At 43.9% G+C, this 22,983-nt stretch overlaps 1 protein-coding gene across 6 annotated transcripts; it reads left to right on the forward strand.

Annotated features, from left to right (window-relative positions):
• The first annotated feature begins 936 nt into the window (after window positions 1–936).
• PCNX4 (pecanex 4) lies at window positions 937–22,882 on the forward strand. Of its 6 annotated transcripts, none has more exons than XM_060271260.1 (12): window positions 937–987; window positions 2,755–2,838; window positions 6,059–6,787; window positions 7,075–7,254; window positions 8,480–8,994; window positions 10,361–10,461; window positions 12,415–12,537; window positions 13,434–13,797; window positions 15,273–15,376; window positions 17,398–18,443; window positions 20,262–20,448; window positions 22,155–22,882. In XM_060271260.1, exons 3-12 carry the CDS (start codon window positions 6,090–6,092, stop codon window positions 22,404–22,406), a joined length of 3,570 nt encoding a protein of 1,189 aa, XP_060127243.1. In that variant the 5' UTR covers window positions 937–987; window positions 2,755–2,838; window positions 6,059–6,089; the 3' UTR covers window positions 22,407–22,882. The 6 variants fall into 6 exon arrangements, with proteins under 6 accessions (XP_060127243.1, XP_060127255.1, XP_034960042.2 ...); XM_060271272.1 differs by lacking the exon at window positions 937–987 and adding an exon at window positions 1,107–1,334 and having other exon boundaries at window positions 15,273–15,322; XM_035104151.2 differs by lacking the exon at window positions 937–987 and adding an exon at window positions 1,108–1,334.
• The last annotated feature ends 101 nt before the right edge of the window (window positions 22,883–22,983 follow it).

Below are 22,983 nucleotides of genomic sequence, written 5' to 3' on the forward strand. Positions count from 1 at the left end.
TTTAAAGTGTTTAATTTTTTATTATGTTTTTATATATGTTGGAAGCTGCCCAGAGTGGCTGGGGCAGCCCAGTAAGATGTGTGGGGTATGTATGTATGTATGTAGTTATGTATGTATGTATGTATAAATCTTCTTCTTCTTCTTCTTCTTAAAAAAGCAGTATAGAAATGAAATGAATAATAATAATGGAATAGGACGTCCCTATTTTCATCAGATAAATGCTGGAGAGTATGGACCTAGCCAGATGGGTGGGGTAATAATAATAATAATATTTTTTTCCTTTAAAATATAAAGCGGTATAGAAATGAAATGAATAATAATAATGGAATAGGACGTCCCTATTTTCATCAGATAAATGCTGGAGAGTATGGACCTAGCCAGATGGGTGGGGTAATAATAATAATAATATTTTTTTTCCTTTAAAATATAAAGCGGTATAGAAATGAAATGAATAATAATAATGGAATAGGACGTCCCTATTTTCATCGGAGAAATGCTGGAGAGTATGGACCCAGCCAGATGGGTGGGGTAATAATAATAATAATAGATCCCCCCCCCGGAAATATAAAGCAGTATAGAAATACTAATAGACTCCCCCCTGAAAATATAAAGTGGTATGGAAATAATAATAATAATAATAATAATAATAATAATAATAATAATAATAATAATAATATTCTTTAAAATATAAAGCGGTATAGAAATGAAATGAATAATAATGAAATGGGACGTCCCTATTTTCATTGGAGAAATGTTGGAGGGTATAGATCCAGCCAGATGGGCGGGGTAGTAGTAGTAGTAATAATAACAATAATAATAATAAATAATAAAATTTCCCCTTGAAAATATAAAGCGGTATAATGATGATGATGATAATAATAATAATAATAATAATAATAATAATAATAATAATAATAATAGGGTTTTGCCAGCTGTCCGCCCGCCCGCCTTCTTCTGCACCTACCGCGCGCTTTTGCGATTCGCCAGGTGAGCGAGCCTGCTGTTAATAAAGCAAGCCCTTTATTGTTTTATTTTCCTCTCTTTTTCTTCGCCCCTTTTGATTCCCCCTGGAAGGGAGAGAGGAGGGGAGGGAAGGGGAGGCGCCACGGCCGGCCATCGCCGCCGCTGCCGCCAGCCAAGGAAGAAGCCATTTCCCAGCCCTGCATCTTCCTCAGGAGCCCAGGAAGGAGCAGAATTAAGAGGCGGCCGGGGAGGGGGGAATAAATAAATAAATAAAAACAGAGAGAGAAATAGAAATCTCTTTTCCTCCCCCCCCTCCCCTCTCTCCAGGCTCCCGGGGAGGGCGAAGGAGAAGGGCGGGCTCCCTCGGCTGGGTGAGTGGGCGATGGATCGATATCTCTTGATCGATATCGGGGGGAAGAGGAGGTGCGGGGCCCCGCGGTCGGGGTCGGCGACGGCCGCTCCCTGCCCTCAGAGGAGACCTATCTGCGCTCTCTTTCCTCCTCCCTTCCTCCGCTTTCCCGGGGCCAAAATGGCGGCGGCGGCGGCCCTGAGGAGAAAAGGGGAGAGAGAGAAAAAGGCGCGAAGAAGGGAAGGAAGGAGCAGCTCCTCCACACAGGCTCACTTGTTCCCCGCCTTCCTGTCAGGTTTCCCGCCTTTTGGGGCTTCTTCTCCCTTCTCGGCCCCCCACCGCACCCGGCTAAAAGCATGAAAGGCTTTTTGCCGTAATAATAAATGTTCCTAAACTGGCCACGGGACTCGCTGTGTGGTTGTATTTCGCCTCCGGAAAGGCTGCCTTCTCTCGGTCTCTGCTCCGCCCGAAAAGCGGCTGGTTTGGGAAGAGGGAGGGAGGCGCTTGCTGCTGCTGCTGCCAGCCAGAGTCGGGCTCCTGCTCAGCCCCTTGGTGTGCTTTTGTATGTGGCTCCTGGGTGGTGGCTGCCGGCCAGGGTTTCACTATTGTTCAGCCCTTGCTTTGCCATGCAGCTCCTGGGCTGCTGCTGCTGCCAGCCAGAGTCTGGCTCAGCTCCTGCCTTTGCTATGCAGCTTCTGGGTGGCTGCGGCTGCCAGCCAGTGTCCAGCTCTTGCTCAACCCCTTGCTTTGCTTTTGTATGTGGCTCTTGGGCTGCTGCTGCCAGCCAGGGTCAGACTCTTGCTCAGTCCCTTTGCCTTACTTGGCTATGTGGCTCCTGGGCTGCTGCCAGCCAGTGTCCAGCTCTTGCTCAACCCCTTGCTTTGCTTTTGTATGTGGCTCTTGGGCTGCTGCTGCCAGCCAGGGTCAGACTCTTGCTCAGTCCCTTTGCCTTACTTGGCTATGTGGCTCCTGGGCTGCTGCCAGCCAGGGTCCGGCTCTTGCTCGGCCCCTTTGCCTTGCTTTGGCATGAGGCTCCTGGCCTTCCTATGACAACTTGACCCTTTCACTATAGAAACCATCAAAAGGTGGGGGGGGTAGAGTTGTGGGTGTGTATTGTGCCTATTCTGTTTACAGGTAGGTAGCCGTGTTGGTCTGCCGTAGTCAAAACAAAATAAAAAAAATTCCTTCCAGTAGCACCTTAGAGACCAACTAAGTTTGTCGTTGGTATGAGTTTTCATTCTGAAGAAGTGCATGCACACGAAAGCTCATACCAATAACAAACTTAGTTGGTCTCTAAGGTGCTACTGGAAGGAATTTTTTTATTTTGTTGTGCCTATTCTGTGTTTGTTACTTCCTCTGCAGTTGCCAAGTGATAGTGGGCGAGGGAGAACGGATCTTGTTAATTGCTCTGCTTTATAACTTGTTTTCTTTTTTTTTTTAAGGTTGTGGATTCTCCTTAAAGGGTTGTTTCGTCCAGCCAGCAAGCCTGCAGTTATTTTCAGCCTCTGAAATGTAACCTCCCCCAGGTACGTTGGTTTCTGCTGTGGAGTTGACCTCGGTTTGTTTACAAGCAGCTCAGAAGGGATGCTTAGTGCAAGTCTCTTGAGAAGCTCAGCCTCAAGTTGCTGGTTAGGGTTGCCAACTCTTAATTGGTCATTGTACCCTGTGCTTTTAAACACCAGCTTGTTGCGCAAGAAATGGGAGTGAGTGAATAGTAAAACTTGTACTAGCAGAAGTAGGCTGCATCAAAAAAAAAAAATCCTGATAAGTTGGCAGTCGTACTGTGCTGAGTGGGTAAAGTGTTTGATTCTGAATCCCTGTGAATTTGAATCCCCTTTAAAGCCACTCTAATCTTTTTGATGAATTGGTATAAACTGCCCCCCATCCATCCCCAAATGACACCTGTAAGATGAGTTGCAAGAAGCCTCTTTGCTTGAAAATTGGCTTTAGTTTTTCATACTTTAAGTTTATATTTTATATGTGTGATTCCCACATGTGCCTTTCTGCGTGTCTCAGAGTACACTTAGTTAAGCATACATTCTAGTTTATAAAGCAGAACGGAAAGCTGATGTTTTAACATTGAACTGATAAGTACGCCTACATTCTAGCTTATAAACAGTCACTTAACCTTAGCTGAACCTATGCTGAGCTGGAATTGAAAGCTAGGCTTCCACTTTTTGTTCATAATCTGGCTTCTTCCAATATCTCGGTTTGCACCTTTTGGTACAGAACAATTGTACAGAGCACACACTCTTATGCAGCTATTAATGTATTGGGAGCAATTAAATCACTGGCTGGTTCTCCAGCATTTGCAGCAGGGCTAGTGTGTGGTGCAATGGGGTCTAGCTTCCACTGTGCAGCAAACTTCATTATACCTACCTCTTCCACATTAGGCCTTGACACATTTTAGTATAAATGCTGTCAAAGCAAGTGCAATTACAGCGGGCGGGACTTCGGTTGTTGAACGCTTCAGAAGTAGAACGTTTCAGCTTTTGAATGGCAGCAACCCAGAAGTGAATGCTTCCATATTTAAACACACCTCAGAAGTCAAACGGCTTCTGAGGCGCGTTTCTCTATTTTTAAAAATGGATTTTGCCGACCGCCCATTGCTCCTCAGTTGTCGAACTGTTTTCTGGAACGGATTACATTCAACAACCAAGGTTCCACTGTAGTAGCATCTTCGGGTAGTAGCAGGAAGCAGGACAGGATCACACTTCAAAATGACCTTAACAGATTAGACAACTAGGCCAAAGCAAACAAGATGAATTTTAACAAGGAGAAATGTAAAGTACTACACTTGGGCAAAAAAATTGAAAGGCACAAATACAGGATGGGTGACACATGGCTTGAGAGCAATACATGTGAAAAGGATCTAGGAGTCTTGGTAGACCACAAACTTGACATGAGTCAGCAGTGTGATGCAGCAACTAAAAAAGCCAATGCAATTCTGGGCTGCATCAATAGGAGTATAGCATCTAGATCAAGGGAAGTAATAGTACCACTGTATTCTGCTCTGGTCAGACCTCCCCTGGAGTACTGTGTCCAGTTCTGGGCACCACAGTTCAAGAAGGATACTGACAAACTGGAACGTGTCCAGAAGAGGGCAACGAAAATGGTCAAAGGCCTGGAAACGATGCCTTATGAGGACCGGCTTAGGGAGCTGGGTATGTTTAGCCTGGAGAAGAGAAGGTTAAGGGGTGATATGATAGCCATGTTCAAATATATAAAAGGATGTCATATAGAAGAGGGAGAAAGGTTGTTTTTTGCTGCTCCAGAGAAGCGGACACGGAGCAATGGATTCAAACTTCAAGAAAGAAGATTCCACCTAAACATTAGGAAGAACTTCCTGACACTAAGAGCTGTTCAGCAGAGGAATTTGCTACCAAGGAGTGTGGTGGAGTCTCCTTCTTTGGAGGTCTTTAAGCAGAGGCTTGACAGGCATATGTCATGAATGCTTTGATGGTGTTTCCTGCTTGGCAGGGGGTTGGACTGGAAGGCCCTTGTGGTCTCTTCCAACTCTATGATTCTATGATTCTATTTTTGTCATTCTCTTACAAAGCACAGAATATTAAGTCCCTGTTTAATAACCAAGGGACAGACTTCCGTAATGCTGGTGCAAACATGCTGAAGGCCCTGTTGCCAGTTGCTACAGCCTGAACACATGGCACCACCAGCAAGGACCAGTCATCTGAGCACACATTCCAGAAGTGCTATTAAGCCAGACCTGCTTCTGATTTGCCAGCATCTTGGGCCCATATTGGAAGGAGTGCCTAGGTTATTGCTTCTTGTTCTACGGCCACAGATACCAGAAGATACCAGACTGTAGATGTCATGTTGCAGTTGACTAGGAGAGAGCTCATGTAGTGAGACGCTTCTGGGGAGAAGGCTCCCCTCTGCATAAGATAATGATGTCTTGATTTGTGGTCATGCTTGAGCCCACTGAGACCGCTCTGTCCTTGCAAGTTGTTCCTCAGATACTGCATGGCCTTCTGAATAGTAATGTCAGTTATGCAATTATTCATGCACGGAAGGTTGTTTATAAATATACAGAACAGTTCCCCTAAAGCAGCAGTGGGGGACCTGTGGTCCTTCAGATGTTTTTGGACTCCAGATCGCATGAGCTCCACTCATGAGCTCCACTCAGCATGTTCTCAGCATTGGGGGACAATGGAAGTTTTAGTCGAGCATCTTCCCAGGGGCTGCCAGTTCCCCATTTCTGGCCTAAAGCTTTTCCCATAATAAAAGTGGTTGAGCAGCATAAGTGGAGTGCATGTGGACTTAGGGGAGCGGTAGTACTTCCGGTGGGGGACACATCGTGCTCCTTCTGGGGTAGTTTGTCAACCTTCAAGCACAGGTTGGAGGGCCATCTGTTATGGATGCTTTAGACGAGGTTCCTGCATTGCAGGGGGTTTGACTAGATGATCCTTGGGGATCCCTTCCAACTCTACAACTCTGTGATTCTATGACAGCGGCCACACCCCAGGAAAAAGTGGGGTGTGTGTGCGAGGTGAGGTTGAGGAAGAAGCACTACAGGGCGTTAGAAGCTGGTAGAATATGCCCAATGTTGTTGTTTTCCCCCCAGAGGGGGTTATTAGACCTGAAGTTGCCCCAATCAGGGTTATGGAGAATCTGGTTTTCAGAAAGGGGCTTTCACTTTCATTTTTTGGAGAAATGCTGTTTTATTATCAACATTTAGAATGGCACTATATTAGTAGAAAAATTCCTTTTGTCCTTTTTCCTCTTCAGAGAAAATGAGATTCATTCAAAGTCTGAGTGAATGAGAATGGGCCCAGATGTTCCTCTGCTGAATGACCACAAACAAGAATTCCTCCTGAAACGTTTTCCGCAGACTGTTTTGGGTGGCCCTCGATTTAAATTGGGACACCCTGCGCCTCTTTATGTCTACGTGAACCAGATTCTTCTCTTCCTGCTACCATGTCTTCTGGGAGGTGTGGGGACGCTGTTCTACCAACTAAGTATTCTGCAAGACTATTCTACGGCTGCTGTTTCTGGGGGACTGATGCTAGTTGCAGCTGTTACTGTCCAGGCAGCAAGCCTGTATGCAAGGCAGAAAACGGCTTCGGTGGAAAGAGTGCATACTCACAGTACCCTAACGGATGAAGATGAATGGGAGTTCTCTAGTTGTCTGGGCTCAGAGACAGTCAAATTTATTATTCCAGGCAAGAAATACATAGTTAACATCATCTTTCACTCACTTCTCGCTGGGGTGCTGTGTGGCTTAGGAACTTGGTACCTTCTGCCTAATAGAATCGCCTCATTGTATGGAGGTAACATCGGAGGAACTGTTATGATCTTTGTCTTTGGTTGGGTGACAGTCTGCATTGGGGAGTACTCCTTAATTGTCAATACTGCTTCAGAGACAGCTACTTACCAAGCACTAGACACTTACGAAATTGTTCCTCTGATGAGACCTTTCTACATTTTTGTCTTCTTCACAGTGGACCTCACTCACAGGTAAAAACGTATGCGCTGCCTACAGCAGTGACAACCTTAGAAGAGTTTGTTTCTGCTTTTTGCTATGGAAGCCAGGTTATAATCTTTTAAACAAATCAGTACTTTTTACTGGTGCATCTTGTGCAACGTCTTTCTGTAAACATTTGTATTTAGTTACATATATTGAAACAATCCATAAAAGGGCTCAAAAAATTCTTCAGCAAAATGGTGGGCGGGGCAATGCGACTGGATGTAAAAAAACCTATCCTCTGTCCCAGAAATAATACATATTTCCATCTTTTGAGCAGATTCATTGCTGATGTTCCAGCTTTAAAACTGGCAAACCAGATTTTGCACGTTGTGTTTTTGTGTTTGCCATTCTTGTGGACTCTGGGAATTTTGCCCCCACTGGATGCACTTTTTCTCTGGGGAATGGAACAAGTGTTGGAGTTTGGTCTAGGCGGTTCACCCATGTCAAGTAACACAAGGTAATCATTCATAAGAATACACATTTATTCCTCTTCAGTTTCATTCTATTTTATGGGTTTTTTTAATGCATGGTAAATTCTGCATTTTAATATTTTTGTTTTGTAAAAGTGATGAACAAATAGCAGTACAGTAACCTGTTGCAGCAAAAACAACTTATTTTGTGGCATCTTAAAGGCGAAGACAGGTATTATAGCTTAACCTTTCATGAACTAGAGTCCTCTTAATCGGATGTAGGAAGCATTATCCTAATGGAACTGTAAACAGTGACGTTTCAAAGAAATGGCCTGCATTTTGCATCCTCCTGAATTCATTCCTTTAAATTCCTCACCCTCTGCAACCGTATCTGCTGATTTAGGTTAACATTTTGCATATCTGTTGAAGTGAACTCCAGTCTAAGATAATTTATGCTGTCATAGGTTTCTTAGGTTCTTGGATGCCAATATATTCTTTATTTTAAAAAAAACAAAACCATGCAGTTCAGCAGAAGCCAAGCTATATCCCTAAACTACGCACAGGCTTCAAAGCAAGTTTTGCAAACCCTCCAGACAGTTTGCAAAACTCCGTAGGAGATGAATTGCTAATATGATGCTCAACTCAAACTTCCAGTATCCTATGTTGTCATCACATTGGGTATAGGACAAAGAGCATCCTGTTGATAATAATAATAATAATAATAATAATAATAATAATAATAATAATAATAATAAATATATACCCCACCCATCTTTCTGGGTTTCCCCAGCCACTCTGGCAACTTCCAACAAAATATTAAAATATAATAGTCTGTTAAACATTAAATGCTTCCCTAAACAGGGCTGCCTTCAGATGTCTTCTAAAAGTCTGGTAGTTGTTTTTCTCTTTGATATCTGGTGGGAGGGTGTTCCATAGGGTAGGTGCCACTACTGAGAAGGCCCTCTGCCTGGCTTCCTGTAACTTGGCTTCTCGCAGTGAGGGAACCGCCAGAAGGCCCCCGGCGCTGGACCTCAGTGTGTCCGGGCAGAACGATGGGGGTGGAGATGCTCCTTCAGGTATACTGGGCCAAGGCCGTTTAAGGCTTTCAAGGTCAGCACCAACACTTTGAATTGTGCTCGGAAACGTACTGGGAGCCAATGTAGGTCTCGGCGGCCGCTCCCATTCACCAGTCTAGCTGCGCTGCGCATTTTGGATTAGTTGTTTCCAGGTCACCTTCATTTCCAAATAAATATCTCTTTTTTCCCTTTCTAGGTTGCTATTAATGTTTTTGATTTCTGTGGGAACAGCTGTTGCATCTTATTTCATCCCCAGCACTCTTGGTGTCGTCCTCTTCATGACTGGATTTGGATTTGCATTGAGTCTTAACTTAAGAGAGATTGGGTTTGCGTTCAAGTGCACTGTGATCAACTGCTTAGCCTCCAACAAGTTTACAAATGCATCTGGCTGTTGTGGGACCCAGTTTGGATGGCGGGAAATTGTTTTCTATTTGACTGCATTGACTTTGGCTCTCCTGGAAGCTGGCCTGTTGCACTCCTTCCTTAGTCCTCAGGCATTTTCTAAAACCAGCCTCCAGGCTGTTGTGAGCTATTTGCTGATAGCGTTGCTCCTTGCTACGTGGATTCTTGGAGAGATTCAGGCCGTGTACCTGTTCGGAATGTTGCGGAACCCGTTTTATCCAAAGGATGTCATGACTGTGAATGTATTTGTGGAGAAACAAAAGAGGCTGAAGACAATTGCTGTGGTCAGAAGGATTTTGCTAGCAGTAGGTAAGAGAGTCTGCAGTCTTCTGCATTATGTATAAGCTGGAGACTGAAGAAAGTTCATGAAATGTTCTACACGTAGATTCCAAAATAACCCACATTAAGTGGAGCAAGGCATTTAAATCTTAATGATCTGAGGGTTTACTGAATAAGTTCCTTTATAACTGCCACATTCTGTGGAATATACTGAATTGCTGAGTTCTCTCTTAAAAGTAAGTTTTGATTTAATGGTAATTCTTAGATTCTAAAGCAGAAGTGAGAAACCTGTGGCTCTCTAGGTGTTGCTATACTACAACTCCCATCATCGTTAACCATTTGCCATGTTGAGTGAAGCGAGTCCCCACTATATCTGGAGCACCAAGGGTTCCCTAACTCAGTGCCAATCTAGAAGAAGGCATTTAGGAGATAATATCTGATTCACTGCCTAAATTAATCATGCAAATAAAATACAATTTAGCTGGTGTACTGAATTTCAATATAGAGGAATAGAATTGGCCATTATCTAGCACAGAACTGTAGAATTTAAGACATACGAAGCAATGAAAAACAATAGGTTTTAATATCAAAGGCAATTGATCGGGATATCTAATTTGACATGTTGCAACTGATTTCAAATGTTTCAGAACATCCCTTCTCTCCCCCATCCCCAATTTGCTGAATAAAAAACTTGCTATATTTCCTTCTTCTTCTGTAATTATACTATATCACTTCTATAGCAATTGGCAGATCAGTCTAATACAAAAGGCCTATTGGATTACACTGCCTTCAGAAGGTGACAAAGAGATTATGTCAATGTCCCTTGCAATAAGATTTTCAAAACAGCTTACAAAATGAAACATAAAATTGCTTGGCATTAAAACAAAATAAGAGCCAGTTATTAAAAGTCAAAACTGTTAGCACAACACTAATGTCCCAGTTAAGCATTTTCTAATGGGGAATGAACATCTGCTCACTCAATTTTGAAGAGATGTTAGAACATAGCCACCTATCCTGTAGACACCTTGAATTTTTGCCAGAGATAAAAGCCAATCGGCCTTTCATAAGATCTTGGGACCAATGAGAGTCACCTAGAGAACGTCAGCCGCTTGAGAGCCACATAACATCAGTGTAAAAGATTTTAAAAGGCCTGATCATTGAGTATATAATTCCACTTTTACCTGCATGCACACATTTAAGTGCACTGTGTTGAACTCTGTTTTAGTAAATGGAATATTCATTACTGCCTTCTTTCCACTTTCCCAGGGAATCCCAAATAGACAAAACTCTGTAGATCATTGTTGCAAAAAATCTGTTCTGAAGCATGCCCCTTATGTATATACTTCTTGTATAAGGAAAAACATTGTGTATAATCTCTTTTCTCTTGTAATTTCAGTGTCTCCATTTGCTATGATAGCGTTTCTTTCCCTAGACAATTCTCTGCATCATCTTCCATCTGTATATGTTTCCATTGGATTCTCGAGAGGCTTTAGAATGGTAACTTTTAAGTATTTTGTAAAAAAGAAAAGAAAAAAGCACCATGTAAGAGAAGCACTTAATTTTTAGGGAAGATAGAATAACAAATGGATGTGAGAATGATATTTTCCAGTTCCTGAAAGGGGATATTCGTTCATAATAAGGGATGTCTCCAACCCACGTAATTTGTGGTAGACAATGTGACTTGTATGTTCATGGCTCCAAGTTTAAATTTAAGTACCGTATCTCTAGTTAAAGAGTTCTTAGATAACATGGACCTAAGTCATTGTTGGTCATTGTTTGGATTTAGACAAGGGATTGTTCTCTGCCACAGATGTATTGTGGAGGGTAAAAGACTGGCCAGCTTTAACGTTGTTTGTAAGGATTACTGAGATAATGCATACAAAGTATTTTGACTACTTGGAAAGCATTAATAGAGCACTATTTATAAAGTGCTTTTTCTATCATTAGCCAAGGTTCACTCTAGCTGACTGGTTTGATGTACCATGTTTAAATCTAGATGTATTTTGTGTATGGAATATTGCCATGGTCTTGTATGGAATTACCTAGTGCAGAATTCAGCTTGCCAAGTCTGAGTTTCTTGCTACTTTTTTCTTTCTCTTCTCCCCCCTCCCACCCACCCCATGTTGGTATCACCATTTTGGATGTGCTGTTGAGAACATGGGGGAATTATATGGTCTGAACTTTGAATTCTGAGAGAGATATGAAAAAAGCTGGCAGTGGGAGCACCTGGTGTGAGTAATTTCTTGCTCTCCATTATGGGCACTATTTATCTGACTGCCAATGCTCTATTGCCCAATCCCATTTTATTTTCCTCGAGACCTGAGGAAATGTTCCAGATTAATTGAAAACCCGATTCTTGGAAGCAGAGCAAGTCACCCAAAACAAACATGTGGTGGACTTCACATGTTGTTCTTAGCCTAAGGCAGTACTTCTATAACCTAGCAGTTCAAAAGCACGTCAGTGCAAGTAGATAAATAGGTACCGCTGTGACTGGAAGGTTAAGGGCGTTTTAGTGAGCTCTGGTTTCCGTCATTGCGCCAGAAGTGATTTAGTCATGCTGGCCACATGACCTGGAAAGCTGTCTGTGGACAAACACCAGATCCCTTGGTCTGAAAGTGAGATGAGCACGACAACCCCATAGTCGCCTTCAACTGGACTTAACCATCCAGGGGTCCTTTACCTTTTTTAAAAACTTCTATAATAATATGAGAATAATATGAGAATTACGGTATGGGACAAAAATGGCAAACAGAGTGTTAGGCAGCATTAAAAAAAAAGACACGTGAATAGATCTTTGGTGGTCAGGCACCCCAAAACATTTGGGAAACTCCTGCAAAACAACAACAGCAACAGAAGAATAAGAGCTTTGGGTTGTATCCAACACTGCATTAGCAGTGTTCCAGTTCTGAGAGCCTTCTGGCCATTCCCTCACTGCAAGAAGTTACAGGGAACCAGGCAAAGAGCCTTCTTGGTAGTGGTACCTGCCCTGTGGAACACCCTCCTAATAGGGGATGTTAAGGGGGGGGGGAATAACTATCTTGAGTTTTAGAAGACACCTGTAGGCAGCCCTGTATCAGGAAGCTTTTAATGCTTGATGTTCAGTTGTGTTTTTATATTATGTTGGAAGTCGCCCAGAGTGGCTGGGGCAACCCAGTCGGATGGGTGGGGTAAATTATTACTATTAATAGGCTTCCATTTCCTCCCGTCCCCATGTGCTTCCACGTACCTCCAAAATCCTCCTCTGTTAGGTCACCAGAGCAGATTTTGAGGGTGCACGAGGGGGCTGTAGAATACAAGTGAGGAAGGCACAGTTCTGTGGTGCACACAGAAGTCCATTGCACAGATGGAGCTGCAGCGTTGAATATAGCCCTTTTTATTTTAAGTATTAAACTTTTCAGGCCAAGATTGATATGAACATATTGTAAGTCAACAAAGTGATCTCTCTTCCAGGTATGGCAGGATACAGAGCATGCGTTGTTGGATATGGTGGTGGTGTCAACTGTGCAGTTGCTGGTGTTCAATACTGATATTTGGTGGAATAGAAGCATTGATACGGGAATCAAGCTCTTGCTGGTAAGTCTGACTTTATTTGTTGCTTCCTTCAGCATTTCTATTCCTCCTTTCTATTAAATATACATATATAGCCAAGGTGGTGAACCAAGTAAGCAGAAATTAAAGCAAATTATTAAAAGGCCAATTAAAAAATAAACAAGTCAAGAACAACAAGTCAGAGTTGGTATCCAACAGTGACACAGTCAAAACCTGTTTTTAAAAGGCAGACCTGAAAATGCCTCTTGGAGAAGGTTAAGTCCTAGCTGCTCACCAAAACGCAACCAGTAGTTGGGCCAGGGAAAGTATCTGTAGCAGGTGCCACCACTTAAAAGGTCCTGTGCCTCATGCCTTCCCCCCCCCACCCCCATTGGAGGCCAAGAAATTGAAAGCAGAAAGCCTCGTACAGATATTTCTCTGTTGTGGCACTGCAGCAGACTCATGTGAGTGCGGGGTGGTTCTTAAGATACTCTGGTCCCAGGCCATACAGGGTAGCTCTTAAGATAAATTGATAACCCAGACAGATGGTATTTGATCTGACCTACATACTCCATTTTGGGCTTTCAAACTACTACATGTATGGAAGTTTGTTTGTTTTTATTTGTAAAATTGTATTTTAATACTTGAATCATTTTATTCTTTTAAGACATTTAGAAGCCTGTTTTGGGATTAAGTGGTATGTAATAATAATAATAATAAATCTTATGAAGCGTGCTATTGCCCTTCAGCCCTCCCCTATTCCTTCCCAAATAGACTCCTATTTTGATTCAAACCAGAGTTAGGGTCAGAAAACCATGTGACAACCAATTCAAGCTTGATAATAATATTCTGAGGGCATTCCAGCGACTTTAGCAATACGAAGTGCTATAGGAGAGCCTACAACTTAAAGAAAAAATGATATGCTATTTCTGTCCTGCTAGGTCGGAGTAATCCGGGATCGACTGTTTCAGTTTGTTTCAAAACTGCAGTTTGCACTTACTGTTCTCTTGACATCATGGACAGAGAAAAAGCAACGCCGGAAGTCCACTGCTACCCTGATTACACTCAACATTGTCTTCTTTCCAGTTGTACTGACCCTCATATTGCTGTCTGCACTTCTGTCTTCCCCCTTGCTGCCCCTTTTCAGTCTCCCAATATTTCTGATTGGCTTTCCAAGACCTATCCGAAGCTGGCCGGGACCTGTGGGTGTGACGGCCTGCATATGTCCTGACACCATATATTATCAACAAATGATTCCAAGTTTGACTACTGCATTGCAGTCGGCGCTGTCCAATGGTAGCCTGGGTAAGTAAGCTTCAAAACAACTTTGTCACTCAATAGATCACATTTTGTCATGTGCTGAAAACTGACCTGACTACATGGCTATGAGGCCAGTTTGAATCGGACCTTGCATACCCAGAAGCCTCCAGTTGATTGTAGAAGCTGTGGCCTCTAAAGGCTGCTGCAGTTGAATGGAGGCTTCTGGGTATGTGGGGTATGGTTCAATCCCTTAGTGGTTACCAGATCTGGAAAATGATTTTCTCATAGCAGTAGATGGATATAATAAGCAGGTGCAATATAAGAAGACTATTCTTTGTTACTAGGGTTGATGGGTGGGGGGTCTATGTTAGACATTTTCAAAGGTAAGGGGAGAAATGCAGTAGGAAACCTCTTTGGCTCACATAGGAGAGTGCTGTGCTAGGGCATGTATGCCTTGGGGATTTAAATGATTTTAAAAATTAATTATCAGGAAAAAAAATTACCTGGTCTTTAATGGGTGAGGCCTTGACTAGACATGTCTTGGCAGGATATCACTTTATGTTTTAAGGTTAAGGCGTATTTTATCAGTTTGGGCAGCTATGCACAATTAAGGAAACCTTTACAAAAATGTTAGCAAGAGAATGCACTCTATTAGCTCAGCAGGATAGAAAAGGCCATTTTAAATTTTAACTAATGTAGTGGCAGGTTTCTTGGATTGCACTTGCTTTATCCTGAAACTGCAGTTTTAACTGTGCCAGCTGAGATAATTTAGTAATCAGTGGTATGCAGTCAGCCGGCATCTGACACATCTCAAACCCCTGCAGTTATGTGGGGGAAGTAGTTTTGCTTCTATGACAAAATAGGTTTGGTTCGATTCAGTAATGTTCTCTTTAAGAGTGTAGTTGCAAATAATAGTTGTGCACGAACAGTTGTGCAGAGCCGATTCCTCTCTTCCATGCTGTGGTGACTGCAAGAGCTTTGTCTACCAAAAGTCTCTCCTCAACAATTGCTGTTAGTGTGGCAGCCCTTTCCTGTAATCATTAAAGGTGAGATTTTGTTGATCCATTCGGCACCACTGTATCCACTAATGGAAACAACCAAGTCAAAGCAGAAAACCTCAGCAGAAACTCATGACATCCCTGCGTCTCCAAACATCCATAGCTAGAATCTGTTTGTAACCTGTCGACAAAACAATTTCCCCATCTCTCCCCTTGTACATTTTTTTTAAAAAAATGGGAAACAGTAACCCCATGCAGCTGTGTCTTTGTAGAAACTGTGCATGTCAGTGTGATAGCTGCAGTCATGTACAGCTGAGTTTCAGTAAGCAATTTCAGGATTATGGCTATGACGTAGTTTGATGTATTTAGTTTGTTACTTTAACCCCACTTTTCTGTGAATATAACAACCATTGCCTTGATTCCTGCGTTGCAGGCTGTTGGCCCAGATGACCCTTGGGGTCCCTTCCGTTCAGTAATTATGCAGCAAAAATTAATTCTTTGTGTGTGTGTCTTTTTCAAAAGGGCTCTGCTCACCTGGATCTCACTACCTGTGCCGATTCCAAGACAGACTGGTATGGATCCTTGTGTTAGAAAGAGGCTTCACTTATTGTTGTCTTAATATCAAGGTGACTATTGCTAAGCCTACCTGGTACCATTGTGGCAGAGGAGTAGCTCCCCCCTCCCCCCCGCCTCCTTGGCAGTCAGTAGAAGTTGCTCTAATTTTCATGGGGCACGAACTATCTGCTAAAGTGACCCAAGGAGGGATAAGGTTAAAAAAAGAAAACATGCTACATGTGTGGACATTGGATTCAGACTATGGTATCTGGGTAGAACTTTTTTCACGAGACTATCCAATCCCTTGAGGTAGGGAAGAAGACAATTTCCCTCTTCCTTCTGCAGGACCTCCGTGGAGAGTTGAGGGGCCCTTCAGAACAGCCCAGGAAGTAGCGTTGGGGGCTGTAATGTGGGTGGGAAGGGAAACTGGCCAAAGAAACCCCTCTTCTCCCTCTTCTTATAGCACAGCCTTCCCAAAACTTGTGCTCCACATGTTTTGGACTACAAAACGCTGCCTGGTGCAGATGGGAGTTGCAGTCCAGCACATATGGAGGGTACCAGCTTGGCAAAAGCTGCTCTTAAGGGGAGCCTGTGGTGGGTGTCTGTGCTTCTGCTCCCAGAATGGCAAGTCTGAATCCAGCCCAAGGTGTCTGATTCATTCAGAAAGCTGCTTAGACTTTCTGCAACTGTTCTTGCTAGCAGGTTTTTAGAATACTGCTGTGTTGCCTTCTGACCATCTTTCTACTGCCCTGCCCCTCTGTTTCCAATGTTTAGAGGCGTGTGGCGTTGCGTGCGTAGCTAAAATAGCTGTATCCATGCACAGGAGGGGAAATACCTACCAGCTTGGGAAAACCTAAAGTTTGCAGAACTGCAAAAAAGGGGGGCTAGTGGGAGACTCACCCCATCCCACTCCCTCCCCCAAAAGAAACCCAGTTCAAGGGAAGGAATGAAGCATGTTTTTATGAGTACGAGCAGCAACAAAATGTTGCAGTAAATCCCCACTCTTGCAGGATATCTTCGGGAGAAGAAAAGGCTCAGGAGCTAAGACAGTTGGATGGTGCCTTGTATACCTCCTTCTGGGGACTCCTGCAGCTAAGCTGGTGTCAAACGTCTTGCTCTGCTTTCCTTTGTGCCACATTAGCCAGGCCGAGAGGAGGGGTCGTCTGGGCAGCCCAGGCTTGCACCCCAGGGAGGTCACTTCAGTGCTGCTAATGCAGCAGTTTGATTTCACCCCCGGGTGTACACTCCATTGCCTCTCAAGACAGATGGATGCCAACCCAAGACAGGGGTGGCTAACCTTTTCCCGCCCAATGGCCACCACCCTTTGGAGGGTTGCATGCCAGCTCTTGCTCACATGCATGCACTTGCAGCTGGGGCAGGTGAGTAGCCTGCACAAATGCTCAGCAGTGTGTGTGGGTGTGTGTGAGGGGCTGACAGAGAAGCAGCCACACATGCTTGCTCACTCAATTTCAGTACGCACCCCATCGCTGCTATCCCAGTTTTGCCCTGAGGTAGAAAAGCACACCATTCTTGCTCTCTATTGCTGCACCGTAGGTTAGAAGGGCCTTTTACAAGGTTTCCTCAGGTTTTTTCGGGGTCAAGATTCCGTAGTCGGGGACGCATTAGAAATTTCCGCATGGAAATCATCAACTCGTTATGTGCTTGCCCAACGAACGATTTCCTGAGAACACTCTGTGTTTGGATAGCGGGATTTGCGTGTTATCTCAGTTGAGCTTTTCTTCCTACTTGGGAAAGGCTACATAGCGAGGGAACCTGTAGCCCTCCAGGTGTTGTGGCACTAAATTCCCACAGTTCTTGACCTTTGGACATGCTGGCTGGGCTGATGGGAGCTGTAGTATTGGGAGTGCCATGGGTTCCTCACCCCTACTCCATCCATATGTTTGTTGTGATGTCCAAATCAGGTGGTTTTTGGTTAGCGCTACCCTTAAAACCATGGCTTGAAGTGGACCTGCAAAAACGTTTATTGTGATGACCATCTAAACTGACCCAGTGTATTACTCAGGGTACTTGAATACCTAGTCAGGTTTTTTTAAAACCTTATTTATTTTATTTTGGTCTGTTTGATTTTCAGGGGTTAGAATTGCAGGAAACCTCCTGCCATACCGCTGAAGCTCACAAAGTAGATGAAATGTTTGAGATGGCCTTCGAATACGAGGAGCGCAGGAAGATCCTCTCCCTCAACCATCACTTTTTAAACATTTTAACACCTTGTTGTGTTCTTCCTGTGAAGCTCTATTCAGATGCCAGGAATGTCTTGTCTGGAATTATTGACTCGCCTGACAATCGGAGGCAGTTGAAAGACGATTTTCTGAAAAACCTCTTGTGGGTGCTAGTCCAATACTGCTATAAGAAATCAAAAACACACAGAACACATGAAAGAACACCCAAATTCAAGCATAAGTCGCCTTCAGTGGAGCCATCTGAAGTTTTAAGCAAGGCAATAGAAAGCCCAGACTCCTGGAAAAATGATGACCACCTCAGTGTGGAATCAATAGATGAGTGGACTGATGACAGCAACCTTTTTGATGATGAACCCAGCAAAAAAGGACCCAAAATGGCATCGCGAGGAAGCACACCAAGACCCTTCTTTTCTCTCCCAGGTTCAGTCGAAATACACACCACAGACACCGAATGGCCAGAGGCACCCAGTGTCAATAAACTCTATAAACCTGTTGTCCTTGGTCTTCCTGCTGTAGACACTGGGGGAAAATGGGGCATGGTGGATTTGCCCCCTGTTAAGTTTAGCAACTCTTACTCTGAGCTGTTAAGCATTCCCGAAGAGTGGAGAACTGTATCCTTACCTGTGGCCAAACTTTACGAAATGAAGCAGAAGTTCCCGGAAGACTGGTACCGTTTTGTACTTCGCCAGCTGGACTTCTTCCACTTGAAGGAAAACCCTTCAAATGTACTCGAGGACATCGTTAAAGATGCTACTTTGAAAGACTTGTACGTCAAGTGTGCCCTGTCCTGCTACATTGCCGTGTTTGGGTTAGACGATGTTGTTCCCTCGCCTGGCCACATATTCAGAGCCTACAATGGAGGCCTTCCCTGGTCTGTCTGTTTGGACTGGCTGGTGGCAAAGCAGGAGCTATTTCAGCTGGCCCTGAAAGTGTTCAGGTAACTGGCAAGAAACTGTTGAAGTAAGGGTAGCACAAAGGCAGCATATGACTGGCACCCTTTATTGGAAATTAAAACAAATGTCCAGACTTTAACATTCAAAAACTTTACTTGCAGAAACTTATAGTTATAGATGAATTAAAACATATTATTTACAGCCCTATGCTTCTCCAAGCATAGGCTTGCAGTCTGTTCTTCTAACTTCCAAACAACTGTATTTTCCTCTTTCTAGAGCTCAGCACTTTCAGCCTTTTGTATCTCAATTAGGCCATGCCTTACAGCTCCTATAAGAGATTTCCACTTTTACCTTCTGCAGTTTTGCCCTCTTTTTTTTTCAAGTAGAGAAGAAGCACTCCAGCATCACACTTTCCATTTTTAAGTTTGGAATAGAGTAGTTGCTTCTGGAAGACTATAATCACTCATCCGCACAACATGACCAGTCCAACGAGGACTGGGCTTTATATACCAATAGTAACACCTTGAACTCGGCCTGGTATCTGTACTGTAATTGTTTCCAAGGTGTCTTTTGTTTATCACTTGTTTGCCTTCCTGGCCTCCTTTGGGAAGAAGAGCAGGATGTAAATTCAATAAACCAGGCATGTCAAGCCTGTGGCCCTCCAGATGTTTTGGACTACAATTCCAATCTTCCCCAACCACTGGTCCTGCTAGCTAGGAATCATGGGAGTTGTAGGCCAAAACATCTGGAGGGCCGCAGGTTTGACATGCCTGCGGAATAAACAATGACTGGGGATCGGGTGATTTGCTTCTGCATTGGGTACTGGACTCCACTGCCCCCTCCCTGTGCTGTTACTTTGTTTTTTCTTTTATCTCCAAAAACGGGGGTTTGGGGGGAGCAGAAAAAATGGATTTGGGTTGTGTTAGGCCCCCAGAGTAGGCTTTAGCCACCCCTACTATAATGGTGTGCATTCACATACAAACATACAGAGAGAGAGAGATTGATAGTATTGTGAGCCGAATCACTAATGTGCCACTGTGCACGTTCAGCATGGGTTATAGAGAATGCACATAATCTGTCCATGAAGAAACACTTGTGCACATTTCCTGGTCAGTACATACAGTCTTGAACAAACCTTAAAAGAATGTGCATACCTTTACTGGGGACACCACAGACTGCATAAATCTGGACTGTGCACTGGAGAGAAAAATCCAAGGGTGTGTCTCTTGGAGAAATGTACAAGATTCCAGTATTCTTTGGGTGAGGTGGGACTCTGAAATCACAGGGGCATCATTATAAGGCTAATGACCTGTTCTCAAGAGGCTCTGGCCTTTACATTTTAAGAAGCCATGAGTAAGAATGCTAATCAGGAAAAGTCATAGCATGGACTGCATGCTGAAGGATGTCTTTTTTCTTTTACTTAAAACGGAACCATTCAGTAAATGAGTTGGTCAAGCCATGTGTGGCAGAGCAGCTGCAATCACCCTCTACAGCTGCTTGGATAGAAAGCTGTAATATATTTCTTCAAAAATTGGTTTTGATCCAGTAGCCCTCTTACCATCTAATGTGCAGTCTAACCAAAGAGCATTTAAAGAGTGTTTGTAGGAACAGGACTGGGAAACCATGAAGGCTGAACGAGCTACACACAAGTTATTTGCTCCCCAAATCAGCAGGTGCAGACATATCCTTACTGTGTGATTAATGCATGTTATGCACATAATTAATCCTAGGCAGATCTAACTGTGGCTCCAGCCACACATGAGTATTCCCAGGGGGGCATTATTATAGGCATTCTTTCTTATGTAGCTTTATAGATCTACATATTGTGCACTGGTCCTTACAGTATATGGTTTATCTTGCAGATACACAGTTAAGCTTTTGGTTGACAAAGCAAGTCTGGGACCAGTAGAAAGTTTCAAAGAGCTGCTAAGCTGTCTTGAAGAATATGAGAACGACTGGTACATTGGACTGGTGTCTGAAGAAAAGTGGCAGCAAGCTGTTTTACGAGAAAAGCCATACCTTTTTTCCTTGGGTCATGACCCTAATATGGTAAGGGGTTTTTCTATTTTTGATGCATGAATTTTGCTGCAAGGCACAATAACGTTGCTTTAAAAAAAAAAGTGTTATTAAAAACAGCGCAAAAGAACTTTTTAGACCCAATCAATTTGCTTGAATTAGATGTAGTTATTGCACAACAAATCCTTTTATTCAATCCAAAACTATGAAACTGCATTGGGGGCATGAAACAATCCATTTCTTTACTCAGTTAATAACCTTGCAAGGTATTTTATGGCCTTGGGTTCTGTCCAAGGATGTTCCTCTGCTTCTGAAGGGCACTTTGACCCAGCAGATGCTCTCACTTGTGGGGTGCCTCAGGGTTCTGTCCTCTCCCCCATGTTTTTCAACATCTACATGAAGCCGCTGGGAAACATCAGGGGGTTTGGGCTGGGTGTCCATCAATATGTGGATGATACCCATCTCTACCTCTCTTTTAAATCAGAACCAGTGAAGGCGGTGAAGGTCCTGTGTGAGTGCCTGGAGGCGGTTGGAGGATGGATGGTGGCTAACACATTGAATCCTGACAAGACAGAAGTACTGTTTTGGGGGGACAGGAGGCGGGTGGGTGTGGGGGACTCCCTGGTCCTTAATGGGATAACTGTGCCTCTGAAGGACCAGGTGCGCAGCCTGGGAGTCATTTTGGACTCGAACAGCTGTCCATGGAGGCACAGGTTAATCCTGTGTCCAGGGCAGCTGTCTACCAGCTCCATCTGGTACACAGGCTGAGACCCTACCTGCCCGTAGACTTGCCAGAGTGGTACATGCTCTAGTTATCTCCCACTTGGACTACTGCAATGTGCTCTTTGTGGGGCTACCTTTGAAGGTGACTTGGAAACTGTAATTAATCCAGAATGCGGCAGCTAGACTGGTGACTGGGAGCGGTCGCCGAGACCACGTAACACAGGTCCTGAGAGACCTGCATTGGCTCCCAGTACGTTTCCGAGCACAATTCAAAGTGTTGGTGCTAACCTTTAAAGCCCTAAATGGCCTCGGCCCACTATGCCTGAAGGAGCGTCTCCACCACCATCACTCAGCCCGGACACAGAGATCCAGCTCTGAGGGCCTTCTGCCAGTTCCTTCACTACGAGAAGTGAGGTTACAAGGAACCAGGCAGAGGGCCTTCTCAGGAATAGCGCCTGCCCTGTGGAACGCCCTCCCATCAGATGTCAAGGAAATAAGCAACTATCCTACTTTTAAACGACATTTGAAGGCAGCCTTGTTTAGGGAAGTTTTTAATGTTTAATTTTGTCTTGTGTTTTTAATATTCGATTGGGAGCTGCCCAGAGTGGCTGGGGAAACCCAGCCAGATGGGCAGGGTATAAATAATGTTGTTGTTGGAAGATGCTTTATACTGTACAGAGTTTGGTCTGCCTAGCTCAGTAGTGTTTACATTGACTGAAAGTGGCTCTCCAGGGTTTGACACGGGATATTCCCAACACTACCTGGAGATCTTGGGGGGTTGAACCAGCGACCTTCTGCATGCAAAGCAGATGCTCTACCATTGAGCTATGGCCCTTCACTCTGCAACCCCATCACCATCTCCCACACTACTTTGAAGTGTCCCCCACCCTAAACTCTAGAATATCTGAGTGAAAAACTGCCTTCCTCCCCATTCCAACAAGCCTCTGATGGGTCAGAATCTGCTGTCAGCAATACACAAGAGCACTGATTTCCTACGTATGTGCCTTGTCTTTCAGGGAGTTTATACCAGCAGAGTCCTCACCCTTCAGGAATTCCTAGTGCAAGTGGGGAAACTGAACAGCGAAGCTGTTAGAGGGCAGTGGGCAAACCTTTCTTGGGAGCTGCTCTATGCCACCAACGACGACGAGGAACGCTACAGTATCCAAGCTCATCCTGTCCTCTTGAGGAACCTGACCATACAAGCAGCCGATCCTCCCCTGGGCTACCCAGTTTATTCCTCTGAACCTCTCCATGTACCTTTGCTCTAGAACTTGGCCCTTGGCCCTTTGGTTTCCTAAAGAAAAACTGCATTTATTTTCTTGACTCTTGCAGCAAGGAAAACTTAAGTTGCAAAAGATGTTGGTGGCAGCAGAAGAGGCCGGAATTTTTTGGCAGGAATATTATGAACGTGTCTCTTTCAGCCCCAGTAATGTCTGAACCTCTGATCCTGTTGGGCTGATGGAGGGAGATGCTGGGAGAAGACTTAAAAGCAGGCAGTAAGCTCATTGATGTATTCTGCGAGGTCTCTTTTAAAAAATTGAAAAATCAGTAACTTGACAGGTGACTTGCATTAGAAGGCAGGTCACAGCTTACATACTTTGAAACCACAGGTTAGTACAAAAATGTACATAGGATTAAGGCTCCCCCCCCCGATTTTGAAAGACCACACGATTTTATCACTTGTTCATATTGTATAGCTTTATTTGCATTGTCAAAGTGATACTTAAAGAAACACTTAATAATACATCTGTTCAGCCTGCAGCGAGTTCTTTTCAAATATAGTATGTCGGATGCTCTTACTTTGGTGCAAACAGTCTCATGGTGCAGTAAGCCTGGCAAGTGGAA

The sequence above is a fragment of the Zootoca vivipara genome, chromosome 1 (assembly GCF_963506605.1).
Source record: "Zootoca vivipara chromosome 1, rZooViv1.1, whole genome shotgun sequence".
Taxonomy (NCBI): domain Eukaryota; kingdom Metazoa; phylum Chordata; class Lepidosauria; order Squamata; family Lacertidae; genus Zootoca; species Zootoca vivipara.